General features: G+C 34.2%; 1 protein-coding gene across 1 annotated transcript; it reads left to right on the forward strand.

Moving 5' to 3' along the window:
* The first annotated feature begins 2,888 nt into the window (after positions 1–2,888).
* On the forward strand, positions 2,889–13,702 carry LOC123524051 (V-set and immunoglobulin domain-containing protein 1-like). The gene is made up of 5 exons (XM_045301929.2): positions 2,889–4,025; positions 11,838–11,959; positions 12,305–12,488; positions 13,089–13,272; positions 13,663–13,702. Exons 1-5 carry the CDS (start codon positions 3,932–3,934, stop codon positions 13,700–13,702), a joined length of 624 nt encoding a protein of 207 aa, XP_045157864.2. The 5' UTR covers positions 2,889–3,931.
* Positions 13,703–19,422: the final 5,720 nt, after the last annotated feature.

Below are 19,422 nucleotides of genomic sequence, written 5' to 3' on the forward strand. Positions count from 1 at the left end.
TATGAATTTTGTTTCGTCGTTGCACTTATCTTATTGTAGTGCATCGTGTCTTGTCGTATGATTCGTAATGGCATGTTCGGCGTTGAACAGTGCAATGGCCCAACAGGATCCGTATATCCCACTATTTCACAAATTAAATTAATGTAAATCTTCATTTCTAGCGGTATTAAATTTGGACACTTTGCAATAAACCGGTTTATGTACACTTGTGATCTTATTATACAAAAGTCAATGTTATAATGAAGAAATTAAACAGTCCTTATGAATGTTATCTTATTCATTACCGTCTTATGACGTTTGAAATAAAGTTTTAGTTAAAACATTTGACAAATCATGTAGTTTTTATTTATTAGGCTGACCGAGAAAAAATGGTAACTGTCACATTTTTGTTTAAAGATATGCACGTGTTTATAACACATGTATAAAAATGTTAATATATAGTATATGACTGCCACACTAAGTGACATTTACAGAAAAAAACTCTACAGAACACTCTCCAGATATATGCTTTCCTAACATTAATATCGTTGGTATTTAATGCAAACATGTACATCCCTGATTATCTCATATTAGTTCTGTTCTAATTTCACCAAATATCCCTGGTCCAACCTGTCACACATTAGTTAGTTGTTGCAACTATCTAACATGTAAGTGGTCACTGCTGCAACAATTTTCTTGCACACCGGACTGGTGTTTCCTGTGATTTTACCCATGCCAACAAAACTCGACAGAGCCTCGTTACCGCAAAAACAATTACCCTCGAACCAGATATTCCCACAACTGCCGGTCAGAGTATTATCATTTCTAGTGTACGTCTGAGCTTTTATTATTACATAAAAGTACGACTGACACTTTATAATTAGTTGAGCGTACCTCTTAGTGTTTAGTATTTCTTGAAAATATTAAAGCGGCATGTCTGCATTACCAGCAACTGTGTTCTAACAGCGGTTTACCATTAATTCTGAGACATTCAATGTTCAGAAAATCGTGGGGAAATAGTCTGAAATCGCCAACATGGGAACCACTGTCATAGCAGAATTTGGTACACAGACACTTGTAGCATCCATTTTATCAAATAAACATTGACGAAGCATGAAACTTCAACCCTCGAATAACAAGGCTTATACTATTTTAAAGCCCCGTCTACAACATGGCAATATGAAAAAAATATGCATTCTGCTACAGAATGAAACTCATTTGCCTAAAGGTTAAGTTGGCGTTACTTTTCTATACATACCCTCGGATACCGTTGAACTCCCATTTCAGACTTTATTTACTAATTTTGAATAGAAGATGTGATCACTGCGTACTAGTGTTGGTATTCATAGACATGGCTATATAAAGGAGATCTTGATTAAGTAAGATGAGTTCGAGTACAAGCTCCTCCTGCTAAAATTACTAACTTTGGGATAAGAGTCCCATGTATTAATGCTTTACATCTGACGCACTACAGAACCAGGGAAGCTTCATTAATTGGAACATCTTCTTATCTTACACTATCCTCCCACTAAATATTACTGACAGTTTTCTGGGGGAGCTGCCCATGAGGGCTACCGGCGGCGAATATAAATTGGCTTATATACAAACAACCAAGAAAAGTACATAATTTTTTATAGTTTCACATGCATGAATAGATAGATATTCAATTCCTTCTATCTGTTACAATTTTGACAATACACATATGTATATACACTGCAAAAAAATAAAACTATTTCTTTTCATAATCTTGAACAAAAGAAAGGTTTACAGATTGTATACTTGTATTCAAATTTATCTGAAAGGCGAAATATTTCAGTTCAATTTGTGACACCTATTGCCTTTTAAAGAAATACACCTTTAAAGGTCTTGACATGGGTTTTGTATATTTGTCTGTAGTCTTTTGTTATAATTGAATACTTACAGTAAAGTTTGTGTGAGAAATATCGATACATGCATTATGTTTAAATTTTACTTTATTTTTTAAAGGTACTTAAAATATGAGAATATTGTTACTTATTAAAACGTATTTTTGATATGTTAAAATTTATCAATTTGTTGATTTTATTAAAGTATAAAAAAAGTTTCTTTCGCAAGTCATACCGTTCATTTGTGTTTCATCTTGAAATTGTTTTTCCACTTTTTTTGTGTGTTTGTTTGTTTGTTTTTTTTTTTTTTTGCGTTATATATTGCTGTGTCGTAGGCTGATGGAAAATGGACATTAAAGTGCTTCGGTTTTTTTAATGTGTTCATTTCTTTTTAAATTGACAAATAAAATCTGTCGCGTTGCTTTAGCACAAAATACTAGTACATTTAAATATTTAGATTAAGATCCATTGGGTGAAATATAATAAATTTATTAAAGTAATAAAATATCAAACAAACTGTATGAAGAAAAGTTTGACCTGCCACGACTGTATTTTATATAGAATGTAAAACGAGTTCAGTGACCCGCGGATAGACAGCAATTGAAAGATTTGATATACTGCACGAAAATTGGAATTGGTCCTGGGTAGTTAGTTTAAATGATATGACAAGCTAAATAAGGAAGACATTTAGGAACTGAAATTAATTTAAATATTGGTATAGTTTTGAATAAATGTTCAGAAATTTGAAGATTAAGGCGTTCTATATATACTCAGTTCCAAAAGAAAGTGTGCACTTTTTAAGTTTAAATATTTCAAAAAATTCCCCGACGTTTTTGTTTCATTTTCTTCATACACTAACTCTCAGGTATAACTCAAAATCTAAAATGCACACCAATTTGTTTACGAACTGATTTAAATTTTGGTACCAAACATTATAAGTTTTCATGAAAATGACCGAGAAAAAATAACTGAAAACTAAGTGCACACTTTCTTTTGGAACTGAGTGTACGTGTACCAACACTAAAGAGAAAGTAAAAAACTGTAAAACCCTGATATGTCTGACTTTTTTTAACAATGTATGTTAAAAAAGCGTTTTATAAGTGTTAAATTACACATGTTATTATAAATATTCCTACATACATTTGGTCGGCAGTATACAATATATTGAGGTCTTTTGACCGTGAACTTACAAGGTTATATCAAAATACTAGCTGATATCATATTTCTTTCCACATTCGTTTCATTAAATTTGTTAATATTATGCGCTGACTGGAATAATTCTTATAAAAGTTGCAATAAATCGATAAAATAACTGATGCCCCCATGCTTAAATACAAATCTTGGGGGCCTCGACCCAAATACAACGGGGGATATATATGTCGTGCGAATTTTGAACGAAACTAATACCATGGAAACAAGTACGGTTGCAACAGACACGTACGATCAAGTTGGTGCAATGCAGTTTATTATTTGTACAGTTGCAGTGTATTCATTTCTTGGAGTATTTTTCTTGCTTGTAATACGTTTCCGTCAAGGTACAACAGCCCATCAGAGTGCAAGGTCTGAAGCAGATGCGATCAACAATTACCTAAAGAGCGAAAGGTCATTGAAACTGGAAGCCAGTAAAATGAAAATGATTACAGAAATTCAAAAACATGCTGAGAATATCAGAAATTATGAAGAAAAATTAAAACTGTTAGAAATTGAAAAGGGTATAAAAGCGAAAGACTTTAAATTGCACGGTGACACAAAAAGAAGAGACAGTCGAAGCTTCAAAATCGGAAGAAAGATGCACAAGTTTACCGGAAGAAGACAATCAACTTTCGGAAGAAGACATTCAACTTCCGGTAAAAGACGACTAAGTACGCCAGACGCTTTCGGAAAAATGGGGTTCTCCTTCCTTTTCATGGAATCAAAGGAACCAAACGAAGAGACAATAACTGAAGAGGGAGAAGGGTTCATTGAAAGTACAAAAATTGGCGAAGAGTGTGCAGTGTTAAAAACAGACATGCTTCCAAAATCAAAAACCTATCACGCATTTCCCGTAACAAACTCGGACACAACAGCAAAAGAACTGGGAACGGAAAATGGGTTTGAAGATATACAATATATTGATAGTTAATGCAGCAATGCCCGATATTTATTTCATATCAAAGTTTATTCATGACAGAAACTGGATTGGTATGTTAAATCACTTTTCACTGCTTTGATTGAACGTTAAATTGCACATTTAAACAGAGTGTTAACGTTAATACTATCGAGTCAGAATGTGAGAAAAAAACATAGATTTTCTTGATTTTTTTATTTTGCTCGAAATGATATGCTCTGGCTTGTTGGGTTCAGCCGAAGTCACTGTTGTAGCAGTTTCTAGCAGGACAGGAGGACCCATCAAACATTTTATCGGCTGCCGTAAAATCAAAGATCAATATGCGTTGATAAGCGTATATCAGGTCACCACACTACCGACACTTTATGGCAATATAATCCTTTATCTGTTTTAACAAACTTTTCATTGTTTTGTATTGCAGTAATATGGTCTGTTTAGCATATACATAGGAAAAAATGGTACCCTTAAGCTTGTATTGTACTAAAAACCTGGCCCCGTGTTCACAAAACATTTTCAGTCTCAGCTGAGTTTGATAACGAAACTTTATTTGTCATTTATATCTAAGTAGCATGTTTAAAATTAGATTTTAAGTTAATAACTATTTTCAAGATACTAATTAGTACTGATGGTCAGTCTCATTTGGAATTTAACCATGAAGTTTTAGTACAACTGATATTAAAATTTCAAACTCAAACTCAGCTGAGACCGAAAAATGTTTTGTGAACATGGGGCCTGTTTAACTTCTCCCAGGAAATGCAACTGAGTCTTCAAAGTGATTCAATAAATATCAATTTTCTTCTTAATGCTGAGAATATTATAGGTAAATAAAAGCTATAAAATAGCATGAATTATAAAACTAATATTAACTTGATCAAGATTTGTCTAGCAAAAGATGCTGATTACATTTTACTTCAAATCGATTATGAATATGAGTTCATGCTGATGTCGTGCATAATTCATAGTTATCAGAGGGGCGTACAGTCATACACTGGACAAACGATGTAATAACACACAATCATGTCAGAATTAAGGAACGATATATAACAACAGTGTGAACACGACGAAGGGGCTTTTTTCGAAAAGTTTCACAAGTAGTCAAAAACAATTTTTCCAGGACGTATAACAATCCATGGGGAACATTCTACTGTTGCAATGACAGACACATACACTGTGACGTCATTACTTAGCGCTTTAATTAAATCGAGCAAAAAAAGGTTGACTTACATGGCACAATATCAGTTTTATGTCATCGACGAAAACACAGCCTTATTAATGTTGTCTATGACCACTATGACTGCTTCCCACTCCCATCCCATTTCATAACAGACTTCTTTAAACAAGATATAATGAACTTATAATGTCTTTATGCGAAGCAGTTGGAAACAGGAATACTTTAAACAAGAGGATGTTACTGGATTTCAGTGTATTAATACCATGATTTGGATCGATTCACAATATCTTTTTACTTTTTTTCGAAAAATGACTTGTATGAATGTAAATAAGAGATATATTTATTCATTAATATAAGTTATGCTTACCCGTTTCTTATAGGCACATGCATCTTATAAGTCTTTATTATGTTGTTAACTGTTTTGAACAAATGATGAGACGAAAATAAACTATTTGAATTTGAAATGAATTGAATTCGGATAACACTAACACAGTGTTTATTTTTGTGTTTATTCTGTATATATAATATTAGCTTTTTTATTGTATTTGAATTATTAACTGGATCTTGTTTATGAATAAATTTGAATTTAATAAATATTAGAAATATTCGATGAAGATTTTCTACACTTTAATTAATGTTAAATTATAAAATATTTTAGCGAATAACGGATGTAGTAAATATCCTTAAATAATTTGTCATAAACCATGAATAATATTAATATTTTTCTCATTATTTGAAATGCTTCTCAAGCACTTTACACCTTTTGAAATATTGTTTTTACACTTTGTAACAATAGCTTGCAAAACTTCATGTCATTAAGTTTATATCAAATGTCTGTTCAAAATGAGCCGCACCATGAGAAAACCAACATAGTGCATTTGCGACCAGCATGGATCCAGACCAGCCTCCGCATCCGAGCAGTCTGGTCAGGATCCATGCTGTTTGCTAACGGTTTCTCTAATTGCAATAGGCTTTGAAAGCGATCAGCATGGATCCTGACCAGACTGCGCGGATGCACAGGCTGGTCTGGATCCATGCTGGTCGCAAACGCACTATGCTGGTTTTCTCATGGTGCAGCTCATTTCTATTACCTCCAAAAATGTGACCAGGTGGCTTTAAAATTATATAACCCTTCGGTAGGTGACCGCGCTCGCTCTCTGTGCGGTTTTGCTTCAAAGACCAGATATAATAAAACCCGATATCAATTTACAAGGAACACAAATTTAACTAAATATCTTTTATTAACTACATATGTATATATAAATCATTATCACAGTTGACTTTACGCTATAGTTATACGTTAATGAACCTAACCAGTAACAAAGATATATCACTTTCTCTACTGTCATATCAAATTATGAATAAAAACATAAGAACAAAATAAAGTCATACATGCATAAATAAAATGCAATGTTTATTAATACACCAGTCTGTAACTAAAAGAAATAAAAGTAAAATGACCTGCAGTGATTTTCTCAAAAAATAAAAAAAAAAAATAACAAGACCGGCATAAAGAAAATGCTAAATTTATAACTATGGACGCCGACGAATGCGAGTCGGACTAGAGATTCTATAGCTATTAATTATAGAGAAGGTATTGTCATCTTTCCTTGTACAAGATATATCTTTGTTGTTTACTTCGCCGCTTAACTAACGATTATTTACAAAACTACTTTTCTATGATTAAACATGATGCTAATTTCTACTTAGATAAACTACAGTATTAAAATGAAATTCAGTAACTCATCAAAAAATAAACTTTATCATTCCTGTGCAAATATTCAGCCAACCAACCAATCATTCGTTCAAACAAAACTGTATGGTATTTGTTTTAAAACCCGATATGTATGTATGTACCAAAAACATGTTCCGTATCATGTGCTCCTTTTGTTCAAACAATCATGGCTGACACTATAAAGTTATTTTTTAGAATCTCGTTATGTTCACATCAAGGCGAGAATAGCAACGATAGCTGTCATCACGAGGCCAGACATCTTCAGACTAGCGCCTCCATCTGAAAAGAGTTATCACAAACTTTAGCTGATAATTCTTCTTTTATATATTAATGGTAGAAATCTTGTATTAATGATGAAAGCCACGAGCGACTTTAAAAGGGGTATTATTGTCAAAATTTAGACTGCCAGCAATCAAAGTGTGTATGTTTTACAAAAGGAAATATAGTAGCTGACATAACAAACGTAAAAATATTAAATGTATACCAACCGCGTTTTCTTTTTCTGACCCTGTGTACTTTGTTCCCATAATTACTTATCAAATTTTGTAAGAATAATACTCAAAGAAGCAAACAATGATTGATTCTGTTCATTAGAGGTAAGAAGAAAAAGTGCAACATACACCACACCTTCTTGATTTAAGCGGACCTGCATTACACAGTGATATTGCACGGACTTTACGATCTCAAGGGAACAGCAATAATAACAACATTTAATATTCCAAGTGCATGGCAACATTTTACACCCAACACACAGTACATGACGACATGTTTTTGTAGAAGTTAAATCAAATCTATAAGAAGGTCCTTTGGAACCAAAGAAAGCAAGCAAACAAATAGTAGAACACTAGGCTTTTGTTGAGGGAAAAAATGTGCTGCACAAATCAAGCCCTCATAGCAGCGGCTTAAACGGAACTCTGTTACAGTACACCCATAATGATACTCTATTACGTATATTCGTTACAATTCGGCACTCTTCGGCTGAAACCGTCTAGCTGACTTTCCATAAAGTCCGAAGAATTCCGAAAACGTACACAGAATGCATAATTTGCTGATTTTCAGTATGGGTTCACAGCTTTAAATGCACTCCATGATCCAAAAAGACCGGAAATAGAAACACAACAACGACACAGAAATGATATCATTTGAGTGTTCATTTAAACAAAAGCAAATAAAACTAATTTCTACACTTACTGATATTCAGAATGTATGTTGCATTCATTGCATCGTTCCAGCCGTCGTATGCCACGTAACATACTGCCAAGTTACCGTTCATGTTTGAATTCAGGGCCAAGGGCAGGTTACTCACGCTGTTACCGTAACCTAACAAAAACATGGAAAAATGTTGTTACATGATGACCAAGTTTCAAATATTTTCTTTCTAGTTTGATTTTTTATCGGATTTCAGATATCATACAGAAAGTGTAGTCTTTGTATACATTACATACATGTATAGCAAGTTAATTAAGATTGATCTTTTTCAATAACTATAGAAGTATTGATAGCCCGACGTCTTCTCCACCCCTTTCAAAAGGGTTTAAAGATAAGGAAAATCTAGGATAAATTAATTTTCTCTCAAAATAGCATTTAGAACCCATTCTATTTTAACATGTCATAAATGCGTATGATACAAATTATCTTACCGCTGGCAGTGACAGAGTTAGTTTCAAGAATGGCCGAGTTAGAGAGGTCAACACCATTGATAATCCAGCGGATGTTAGGGGTTGGACGCCCGTTGGTAGCAGTGCAGGTTAAGTTGACGGTGTTACCGGCGTTGGGAGTGCCTCCCCATCCGATGGCTACAGCATTTGGCAGATCTACAACGAATAAAATATCATTCATGTAATACTAATAAAAAGGCAATGGATATAAGAGTTGACCATGTTATAGAATGGTCACCTGTAGTAGACGAAAACAACAACAACAACTAAATTCAAATTCCGCATAACATATTAAAAACAAGAGATGGGTGTGCTCGAATATGATTTGTGGATTAAGTACTAGATGGCTACTGTCATTGTTACTAACATAGTGAAATGCATATTTTACAAATGAATGTGAATAAAAATCAGTACAGAGTATATTCAGTGAGATGTAACACAGAATGACATACCGACTACGGTAAGCTGAGCGTCGTAATCGCTGGTGCCGGCGGTGCATCTGTACGTCCCTTCGTCGGCTGTAGCGGCGCTGATCACGGTCAAGTTGTAGGTGCTGACGACGGCATACTTGGTCGCGGATCCGAGCACATTTTCATTAAAGGTGATAGCGTTAAATGTTGAGCTGCCGTTAGCTCTCTGAAATTCAAAATCGTGATGTAATCACTGGTTCTCATACTCGTGAGCACTTTGAAATGTATGCAGGCTAAATTACTTATACGTATATGTTTGATAAAGTTAATTTAAAGTCTGTATTCATTTGTGTTAGATGGTTAACGTTTAGATGTTCACATACCTGAAAATACCTGAAAATATCATATACGAGTATATATGGGTATATAACTGAATCAATTATTTTCCAAAAATCGTATGCCATTCAATGTCGCCTTCATCGACTTTTTAAACAGTGATAAAGATTTATAACAGTTATTAACAATAACAAAATGTATCGTAACAAGAAGGTCTAGAAAGGGAAAACATACCATTTTCCACTGGACACTTTCACTGTCGGCTTTATTACTGACCATACAGGCTATCGTCACGTTCTGGCCTATCTCTACGGCTGAGTTAGATGGTTGTTGAGTTACTGTCAAACCCTGACAAGCTGAAACAAGGTAACAGATGAAGTGAAATTTTCAGTTCTTTTACTGGAAACCATTGCATTTTTAAAACTTTTCTTGTAACTAGGTTAACATCCGTACATGAAATCTGCTTGAATGTGACGAAATTGTAATAAAGTAAACTTGTCTCAACGAAACAGAGCAAAATATCTCACAATAGTGAAAATTAAAATACATATCTTTATTTATAAAATATGATAAAATATCAACATCTTATTGCCTACCAAATTTATTAAACTCAATGTATGATTTATGGAAGTTTTTGTTTAAGATTCCTAATATAGTACAGTTTTGAAAAAGCCTCACACATTAAGAAAAAGAAGGTTGTGAATGACATATTTAAATTTAAATATAATCGAGTGATTCTAAGGTATCTTTTTAATTATTCTACTGCCTGAGCCTAATCTTATAAAGTCTCAAAAATAGATGTATTTTTGTGAGACTAACGTCAAGATAGTAATACGGAATAACGGATGTAAAAAATACAGTTGCCATGTAAATCAGACCTTTCATAATAATCTTCTTAGAAATGTGTATATGAAATTCATTTGAACTTAGCTCTTGCATTGAACATCAACAAAAAAAATTAAAGAACAAAATGTACATACCCTGAAAGGCCAAAGTCACGAAAGCAAAAATGGACAGCATAGTGTCTCTGTATTTCCTACCACGTACAGTCAACAAGATAAATTCCTGATCTAACTCCACACACTAAATGTAGCCAACATTTATACCCAAGAATCTGACTGTTGTTAGAAACCCAAGGCTGCCATAGTGATAACTTCTAATGGTACAGGGTGTTACCAAAATCTGTTATTGTTTATTTGTCTGACAGCGGCCTCTTCTGGCGTATTAAGGCTCTATTGCAAATAACGCGGCAATGGTGAAGTTCTAATAAGGCTGTTTAGATTTCTTAATTGGCTGAAACTGACTGGGAACATTTACATGATGTATTAATTGTGTTGGATAATATAGGCAACTTTATCATCAGAAATAAAGTTATTTGTTTTAACGTTTAGTGATGTTTATAATCCTCAATATGTTACTACGATTAGAACACAATATGCCTAATTTGCTTAGAATACACTATTTTATTTTACTGCGTCTCGTTGAAATTGACTTGAAAATAAATTTGAACTTGTTATTATGTCTAAACTTTATCAAAACACAGCTTTTTTGCATAAGAGTATACATCATTGTAATGTACACACATTTTTGAGCATAAAGCACATGATAGTTTGTAGTTTTTCTTGAAAAAAAAATATCGATAAAAACGCTGAAAAATTGGAACACCAATTTTGCGCATGTCGACTGACCTTTTAAACTAAAAGCAATATAAAGATCGGATTTGCACAGAACTTTTAAAGACATCGAGATGAACCTGGTGGTGTTGGCAGTGACGTTAATTCTTATACAAGGTACCTGTTTAAAATGTTTTTAAACATACTTATCAAGAAAGGAAAAAAATGTCATTTTTTTTACAAACATGAAAAAGTGTAACCGTTTCATGTTCATGTTCCATGGAATTTCTGCTTGGTCAAAAATTCATTTCAAAGAGAGAAAATTTATATACAATTTAAAGCGTGGAGTATATTCAGGTTTTAAAAGAGAACCACGTACTTGAGGATCTTGAATCTCTTTATTTATATAGAAAACTGAAAAAGCGTCGATTTCATGTGTTTTATTTGAGTTTTATATGAGCCCGTATTAAGGAAACCCAGATTATTGTAGATTATAAGAATCTTTCACTGGTCGCGGGTAAAGATGGGAATATCCGGCACGAGGGTAGCTGATTTCTCTCGCTTCATGTCATGTTCATTCATAGAGGAAAATCAAACAAATACAGTTTCAAAAAAGTTTCGATTTACTTTTTATAGATACTTATGTATTCAGGTCATTTTTAGCATAAAATTTTCCGATTTTTTTTCTAAAAGTGTGATGGCTTATTTGCAAGTATGTTAATGAATGCGTGGTCATCCCTAGACGCGAAAAATGAATATGAAAAATTGTTCTATGCACTGACCGGTTCTATGTAAACTGGAGACATTGTTGTCATGTTTCGTTATGTTTTCAAATTGTATGACCAATAGAACTATACATTTTAAAGTTAAATTAAGCATATCAAATGTGCTAAACAATTCAATGTCCTGCTAAAAAGGAAAGAAACACCTATTTTCATGCAATATTTGTTGGGTTTGTTTTAGGTTGTAGCGCAGTGAACGTTATATTGCGGCCGGTGGATACGGCAAGGGAACTGGGCAAAAATGTAACTCTTGCATGCATCGTTACCGACAAGGCGTCGTCGGAAAGTGTACAATGGAAATATGTAAGTAGACATTTTATTCGTTCAGTTTTATTCAGTTTCAATTTTTGAAAAATGATCTGTGCGACAAGATGTTTACGTTCATTGTAAAGTATCTTCTTACAAAAGCATGGTAATTTGTTGAAAATGAATCCCCTTTGTGCATGTTGTTGCGTACATTTTATCATATATATTCAAATATTAACACCGGGTTTTCAATGTTATCATTGTCAGACGTCTAATACAGACAAATTCTTTTTTTATTTGAGGAAAATGGTTAAAGTAAAAATGAGGACTTAAGTATTTATAAATGCAGATTTTACAGGAAATAATTTCCTGTTTTTTTTTGTTTTTTTTTTCATTTTTCAGAAACCAGCGGGTAGTGATGCTTTCAATGCATTGACCTTTAACGAGAACGTTCTGTCAAGTCCCAGTAAATACAGTATCCAATGGACGTACAATCTCACAGTTTACAATCTGCAACCGGAAGACGCGGGACTGTATCGGTGCACGGCAGGTGGTGTAGACTATGACGCTACCTTAGTCGTAGTTGGTAAGATTGTATTTAAAAAAGCTAGTATTGTAAGCATACAAACGTGTTTTTGATATTAAAGAGATCACGGGATTCTTACATTATGCAGGCTTAATATCGGGTGTGTACTGCAAAATGAGATGCCCTCGGTGAGATTCCAGGGCGAGAAAAAAATATGACGATATTACTGAGGACATTACGTCTCATATCTTTTGAATATTTGTCGTGTTGAGTCGGTGACTTTCATTGGTCTTTTTATCATCATTGAATACAAGTAAAACTGTTAGAAATGGTTTGAAATGTAGGGTTTGTTAGGCTGAATGAAAGATATAAAATACCTACTATCACTATTAAACAGGCATAAGAACTGACAAGTACGTGCAAAATCAAATGTGCAGTTGTGTTTAAGTAACTGATGTGTTTGAGGCCATCCAGCTGGTTAACAGAAGGTCGGTGGTTCAGCCTAATTACCCGCCTGGAAAAAAATGGTCATTTGGGCACCCTGTGTCTCCCTCCAAAACTTAAAGACGTGAAATTACCCTATGAACTAAAATGTGTCGCGATCTGATTTGAAATTAATAAAACAAACTGTTTAAGTTTACTTATTCATAATACATGTAGATCTTCCTCAAAATGTAACGATAGAGATGGTTGGACAGCCGAACAACGGCGAGACACACAACCTCACTTGTAAAGCTACCAATGGGTTACCGCCGCCTACGATCCGCTGGCTTATTAACGGTGTAGACATGCAACAACAATGCAGATTACATAAGAAGATATTCGATACACCTGTCCGGAACAGGTAAATTGTATTTAAAGTATTAGAAGCCCTAATTCAAATTTGTTCTGTTTTGCAATAGGGGATGTTATTTTAAACCATAACCATTAGTTAACCATTGTACATCAAAAAAATGTATCTTTTAACTTTAAACGACAAGATCACGTTGAAAGATTCGCGAAAAGCGAATAAGATTATAATGTCTCCTTCAATAAGTTTATTGGTGTTTGCTTTTTACTGAGTCGCAGATTCGAACCATGTCCGAGTTTTAAACTCTACCAAAACGGGACCAAAATATAATTCAGCGAGACATTCTTCAACTTTAATCCTAAATCATAACTCCTAACCCGAATTAAAACTTCAATATTTCACAATACGCTTTGTTCGCTTTCAGATTTTTTTCATAATTTCCAGGCTACGGCGATGTGACGAGCTACCTGTCATTGCAACTTGACGAATCAATGAACGGGCGAGGAGCCGAGTGTATTCTCTCGTATGGAGGCTGGAAAAATGCCGTGAAGGCCACATACACGATTCAAACACGTAAGATTTGTCTTTCCCTTTCGCTTGGGTTAAAATCCGGTCCTAGATTAAAAAATACATGTACAATACTTTTTAACGATAGGCAACGCATAGTTAATTAGCGGTAACCTTCTTTCAGAACCTTTTACAATAGTTTAGTAATCACAAAATTAAAGTCTATGTTATTCATTTCAGTCTACCCAGGCGGGTTATCTAATTCTGGGACCGGATTCTTTAATCCCGACACGCTCGTGTTTCCTAGTGGTGACTCCAACACAAATTATTCATCGTCTTCATTTGGTAATTTTCTCTTATTCAATCACAATCCCTGCGTTTGTCTCAATTATATACATGAAAGGGCCTGACAGCCGGATGAACGTAAAAATGGCATTTTAAAAGATGTGAGAACGTCTGTAGACTGAAAGAAAAATAGTCAAAAATAAAGCTGGTATCTACTATTAACAACTTTTGATATATATGTTGCCTAGAACAGCTTTGCCTAGGATGCAGTTATTTGCATTTTATTTAAAATACGGACATTGTGACAAAAAAAAAACGATCTAAAAGCTTCAAGCTTCTTAAAAACGTTAATCGGGCGAAAATAATATGAATACATTTTAACGAAAGTATGTAAGATTCCCGTGCATATTCTGCTCGATAACTTTCATTTTTAGCGAAAGTTATCTTTACTTATTATATAATTACTTCTTGTATTTTCGCAGAAAACGGTGGTTCAGGAGGAATGCCAAGTAAAGGAATGTTCCTGATACGGTTTATCAAGCAGAATGGAAATGAAAACATCAACTGGGAGCTACAACAGTACTCTCCTTAAATCAAGTTGTGGATATCATACGCGGACAAATTTTGATTTTTGATGATTTTGTCCACGTGTATCAAATTTGTTTGATTTCTGTATATCAGTTCGCTGAATTATGAACTACAATGTCTACGAAAGTCTAAAATTGTGAATCATGTAGACTTAGAAATATTCTATCTACCCTATCAGATGTCTGTAGCTGTAGACGGTAAATTCATTGGAAGTTTCATACAAAATACGTCCTAATTCGACAATGCCCGCATAAACTGCGGGAAAAAATACATTTTTAAGTCAAAAGTTTAAAACGGTGACGAATGTAGACTTTTTGGAGCAGTGTTTGAGCTGGAAGAGTCATGTTCTGTATATGCTTTAATTAGTAGGATACATTTGATATTTGTAAAATCACCCGCCTAACTATTTGTAATTGTTCATTTCCTAATCTGTTAATATAGTCGAACCTATGTTTGTAGTATCAAATATAAATGATTTTGTAAATACGAATATCAAACAAAATATGCTTGAATTGAGGGTTTACATTTTCATTATACGGTATCAGATTTATGTACCTGACCACAGAGCCTAAGAAATCTAACTTAAAGTCCCGTCTACACACTACAAGAAAATCGTGTAGGGCCCATAAATCACTACATGATTTATATCTTGTACAAGCAATTAGTGCTTTGCAATATTTCTTGTACTTGGAAGACACATTAATTTTAAATGGAGGAATATCATGACAGGAAAAAAAGATGGCCAAAATGATACAGGTACAAAGTGTTTATAAAGATCAATTATTTGGACATTTAAAAAATGAATCATTGGTGAAAACACTGATTGAGAAAAACTCTAGTTGAATTGATAAATATCCAGTTGAAGAACAAAGCTACTTAAAAGATATTATTTCAGGAAATATGATAAAACAGTCATATTTTGTTAATATGTAACCTTGTGAGAAACATGGTTGATAATGTAAAAATACTTTTTGAGAACACCGAACTTGCTGATGTTACTCTTCTACTGGAGTATTAGATATAATTTTATTATTGAATTATATAAACTTGGCTTTTGAGCATGTCATTCAATTAAAACATCATTTTTTTCTGCTGTCCACACTGCCATGTTTATTGTTAAATTATCAACGCCAAACATTCAGTGATGGTTTTATTAGATCCCAATACACATTTAAATGTAAAAATGTAAACAAAATACCATACTAGGCAGGTGCTCCTCATCAAAAACCCTTCATCAGAGCATTTGACAGCACTACCATTCAAGAAAAATAGGACGAATTCTAACCTTAAACGCTACAAGATCTTGTAGCTGAAAATTATCTGGAAACTGCCACTCAAAAAGACGCTAATACTATACAAGTTGCCGTGGTTTATATCTTGTGCAAGTTTTCTTGAATAGCGTAGACGAGCCTTTATACTCTGCAGCCGTGCATACACACAAACTTCGTAAAGATAATCGTAATTATCGGTACATTATCATTATGATTATCGGTACATTATCATTCTGATTATCGGTGCATTATCATAAAATCATAATCGCATCACATGAAGAGTTCAACGCGGACATAATCAAAACTTTAAGGAGAATTATTAATATTGTAACACTCGTTATCTGGTACATTAGCATCCTATATGTGTCCTGTTCTAATTCACAGCGGCGTTGTCTAAAATTACCAGTGTGGAACTGATTCCCTCCGACAAATTGGTCTTTTCTAGCACCAATAACCGACATATCACTTGGAAACTATACTATTTATTGACACTGAAGAAAATAGGTCGCTATTAAAAACGGTTCTTGTGAGAAAAACAATTGGTTCACTGTCTTATACTGAATTAAAGTTATTGGCGGGAAACATCTTTTCTGCTAAATTAGCTCACCAGAGCACGGATCATTCACTATCCGTCGTATGTCATCCGTCCAGGGAAGCTTCCGGACTTGGAGCCTCTTCTGTGTTGCACCATCCTAGTTTTCTGGAGGAGTCACCCAGATGCTGATAAACAAAATCTTCATGCCTGGAACAACTTCCTGTTCATACAAACGTTCCTTTGGTGGCCTTTTACTAAAATAGTTCTTTTTTTCTATTTCGTCAAAAAAGCTCTTCAAGAGCTGAATATAAAAAAAAGTCTCCAAACACCATCTCCTAAACCATTGGTCCGTTTTAAAATGGTTTCAAAGAGATATTCTTTGGGTCCCGTCTACTGAACTTTTTAAATTGTCAAAAACATGGCCAACAGAGCTAACAAGTTAAGTATAACAGAAGCAACTACAAAACGTCATCTCTCCTTAATCTATTGGGCAGATTTTGAAATAACTTCACAGAAATGTTCTTTACGTGATGTGCTATTGAAGTTATTAAAAGCCACATTGATTTTTCTTGTATGTTGGTGATGTTACTACCCTACCCTCCTCATCCCTTTTATGCTCCCCATTTTTTACTTCCCCACCCCACCTCCCAACACACTTTGACCCCATCTCCCCTTATTTACATCTTTAAAGAGCTCTTAGAAAAACACGAAATGCACCCCTTGATGCATTTAGTAACTACACAAGGAACAGAAATTATTTAAATCACTGTGCACTGGACATCTGACGTACTGACCTCAATAATTATAAAAGTTAAAAGTTCTACTGTTCAGCATCAATGTGACTTTGACCTTTGACCTACTGACCTCAAAATCAATAGGGGTCATCTGCTGGTCATGATCAACCTCCCTATTAAGTTTCGTGATCCTAGGCCCAAGCATTCTCAAATTATCATCAGGAAACGGTCTGTTCCGGATCACTGTGACCTTGACCATTGACCTACTGACCTCAAAATCAACAAGAGGGCCATGATGGCCCTATATCGCTCACATGTTATCATTGCACTTGAGGACAAGAAGGTCCTCAGAAAAAATATCTAAGTCCAAAGGACAGGAACAACAAAGGGAAGAAATTTAACCAAAAAGAAAAAAAAATCTTACAAGGTACAGATATGTTAAAATTCACCTAAAAATTGGAGGTACCATCCATGTTGTACCACAGAAAACTGGTCTCGTGTTTTCCCTACGGCCATTAATAAAAAAAGTTACTAAAAATAAGCTATTTATAGTAACGTAAAAGGGAAGTAATTAAAAAAAAATATTGTAAGTGGACAAAAGAAGGATCTGCCAAATAAATCTGTTGACATAAATGAAATTTCAGATCAGTATCTTCATTAGTTATGGAGATATAACAATTTTAATTTGAAATAAAGGGAAATAATTTGACATAAAATCAGTCCATATTTATCTACCCTGATTGTCTCAGTCCAACTTATAACAATAATGAAATTTCAAATAAGTCCTGTAAGTACTTACTAATATAAATCCATTTTGATTACAATTAGGGGAGGTAATCAGATATAAAATAACTCTGGAACCTATGATTGGATCTGATTTGTCATGGAATCCAAGATTTCTTGTTGTTGAAGGTATTTTGGAAGTTTGTATCAAATAAAACCATAAATGAAGTCTCTATATGGCTGCAAAAGCCAAAATAGCCAATTTTGGACCTTCAAGGGGCCATAACTCTGGAACCCATGATGGAATCTGGCCAGTTGAAGAAAGGAAGCAAGATCTTGTGGTGATACAAGTTGTGTGCAAGTTTGGTTAAAATCAAATCATAAATGAAGTTGCTATTGTGCAGACAAGGTCAAAAAAGCTAATTTTGGCCCTTTCAGGGGCCATAACTCTGGAACCCATTTAGGGATCTGGCCGGTTCAAGAAAGGAACCGAGATCTTATGGTGACACAAGTTTTGTGCAAGTTTGATTAAATTCAAATCATAAATGAAGCTGCTATTGTGCAGACAAGGTCAAAATAGCTAATTCTGGCCCTTTCAGGGGCCATCACTCTGGAACCCATAATGGAATCTCGCCAGTTCAAGGTTAAAGGTCAATAATTCAAATCCTTCTTTGTTTCATATAAAAAACGACAACTTCTGATCCTCTTTACGTATCTTTAGAGAACATCACTTTTTCCTACACCTATTTTTCATGAAAGTTCTATCACAAATTAACGTAAAAATGAAAAGAAAATAGGGGGTTATGTAGTTCCTAGTGAAATGCCAGTCAGTTGTGGTCTGTTACCCTAAAAATGGCGCATATTTGCTCTCGTCCGCGCAATAAACACCTACTTCCGGTTTCGATCTGCAAAACTTGCCATGTGGGGTGTATGAACATGAAAACCGTCTCATTTCATGCAGAATGTATTCTAGTAGTGAAAAATGGTGATTAAAGCACTCGTTCTACACGAATTTGCGCAAAAAATGGGAAAATTAGGATCTATTTATTATGGACTTCTTTCGACTACACCACGGAAGCACATTTTCGACCGAATTACTGACCTTATTCCTATAAGAAATGTTTCTTATCAAATTTCACACAGTTTTCATCTCTATTTTCAAGAAAGATGTAATACCAAACATATTGCTAAGTTTCATTGTGAAATTTCAAGATTTTAGAGAAATATAGACATTTAATAGAAGCCACCCCCTACCAATTTACTGGGCTAAATTTTGGCCCTATGGTCCTTTTATTGTATATTTTGGTAAAAGTTCCACTCGTTTGTATTATTTTTCACTTGGATTCTGAAATATCATTCATTCCGTCATGAATACGACCAAGAAGGATGCATTTCGTGCATTTTCTGACATTCTGGAGACAAAATATTGGTGTTTTAATCCCAGAAATTGCTGCTGAATAGGCGCATTTACTCAAAATATGGTCAAAATTCAAAAATTTCAAATTTCACTATTATTTTGCATTGGAAACACCCTTTTATATCATATACAACCGATCTATGA

Source organism: Mercenaria mercenaria, chromosome 3 (genome assembly GCF_021730395.1).
Source record: "Mercenaria mercenaria strain notata chromosome 3, MADL_Memer_1, whole genome shotgun sequence".
NCBI lineage: Eukaryota > Metazoa > Mollusca > Bivalvia > Venerida > Veneridae > Mercenaria > Mercenaria mercenaria.

What these genes read in the sequence shown, in the direction of transcription:
- LOC123524051 (XM_045301929.2), top strand. Translation starts at nt 3,932, where the DNA reads ATGGGTTTGAAGATATACAATATATTGATAGTTAATGCAGCAATGCCC. An exon ending in CGCTACCTTAGTCGTAGTTG is followed by an intron (nt 12,489 to 13,088) that starts GTAAGATTGTAT and finishes TAATACATGTAG; the next exon opens with ATCTTCCTCAAAATGTAACG. An exon ending in GATACACCTGTCCGGAACAG is followed by an intron (nt 13,273 to 13,662) that starts GTAAATTGTATT and finishes CATAATTTCCAG; the next exon opens with GCTACGGCGATGTGACGAGC.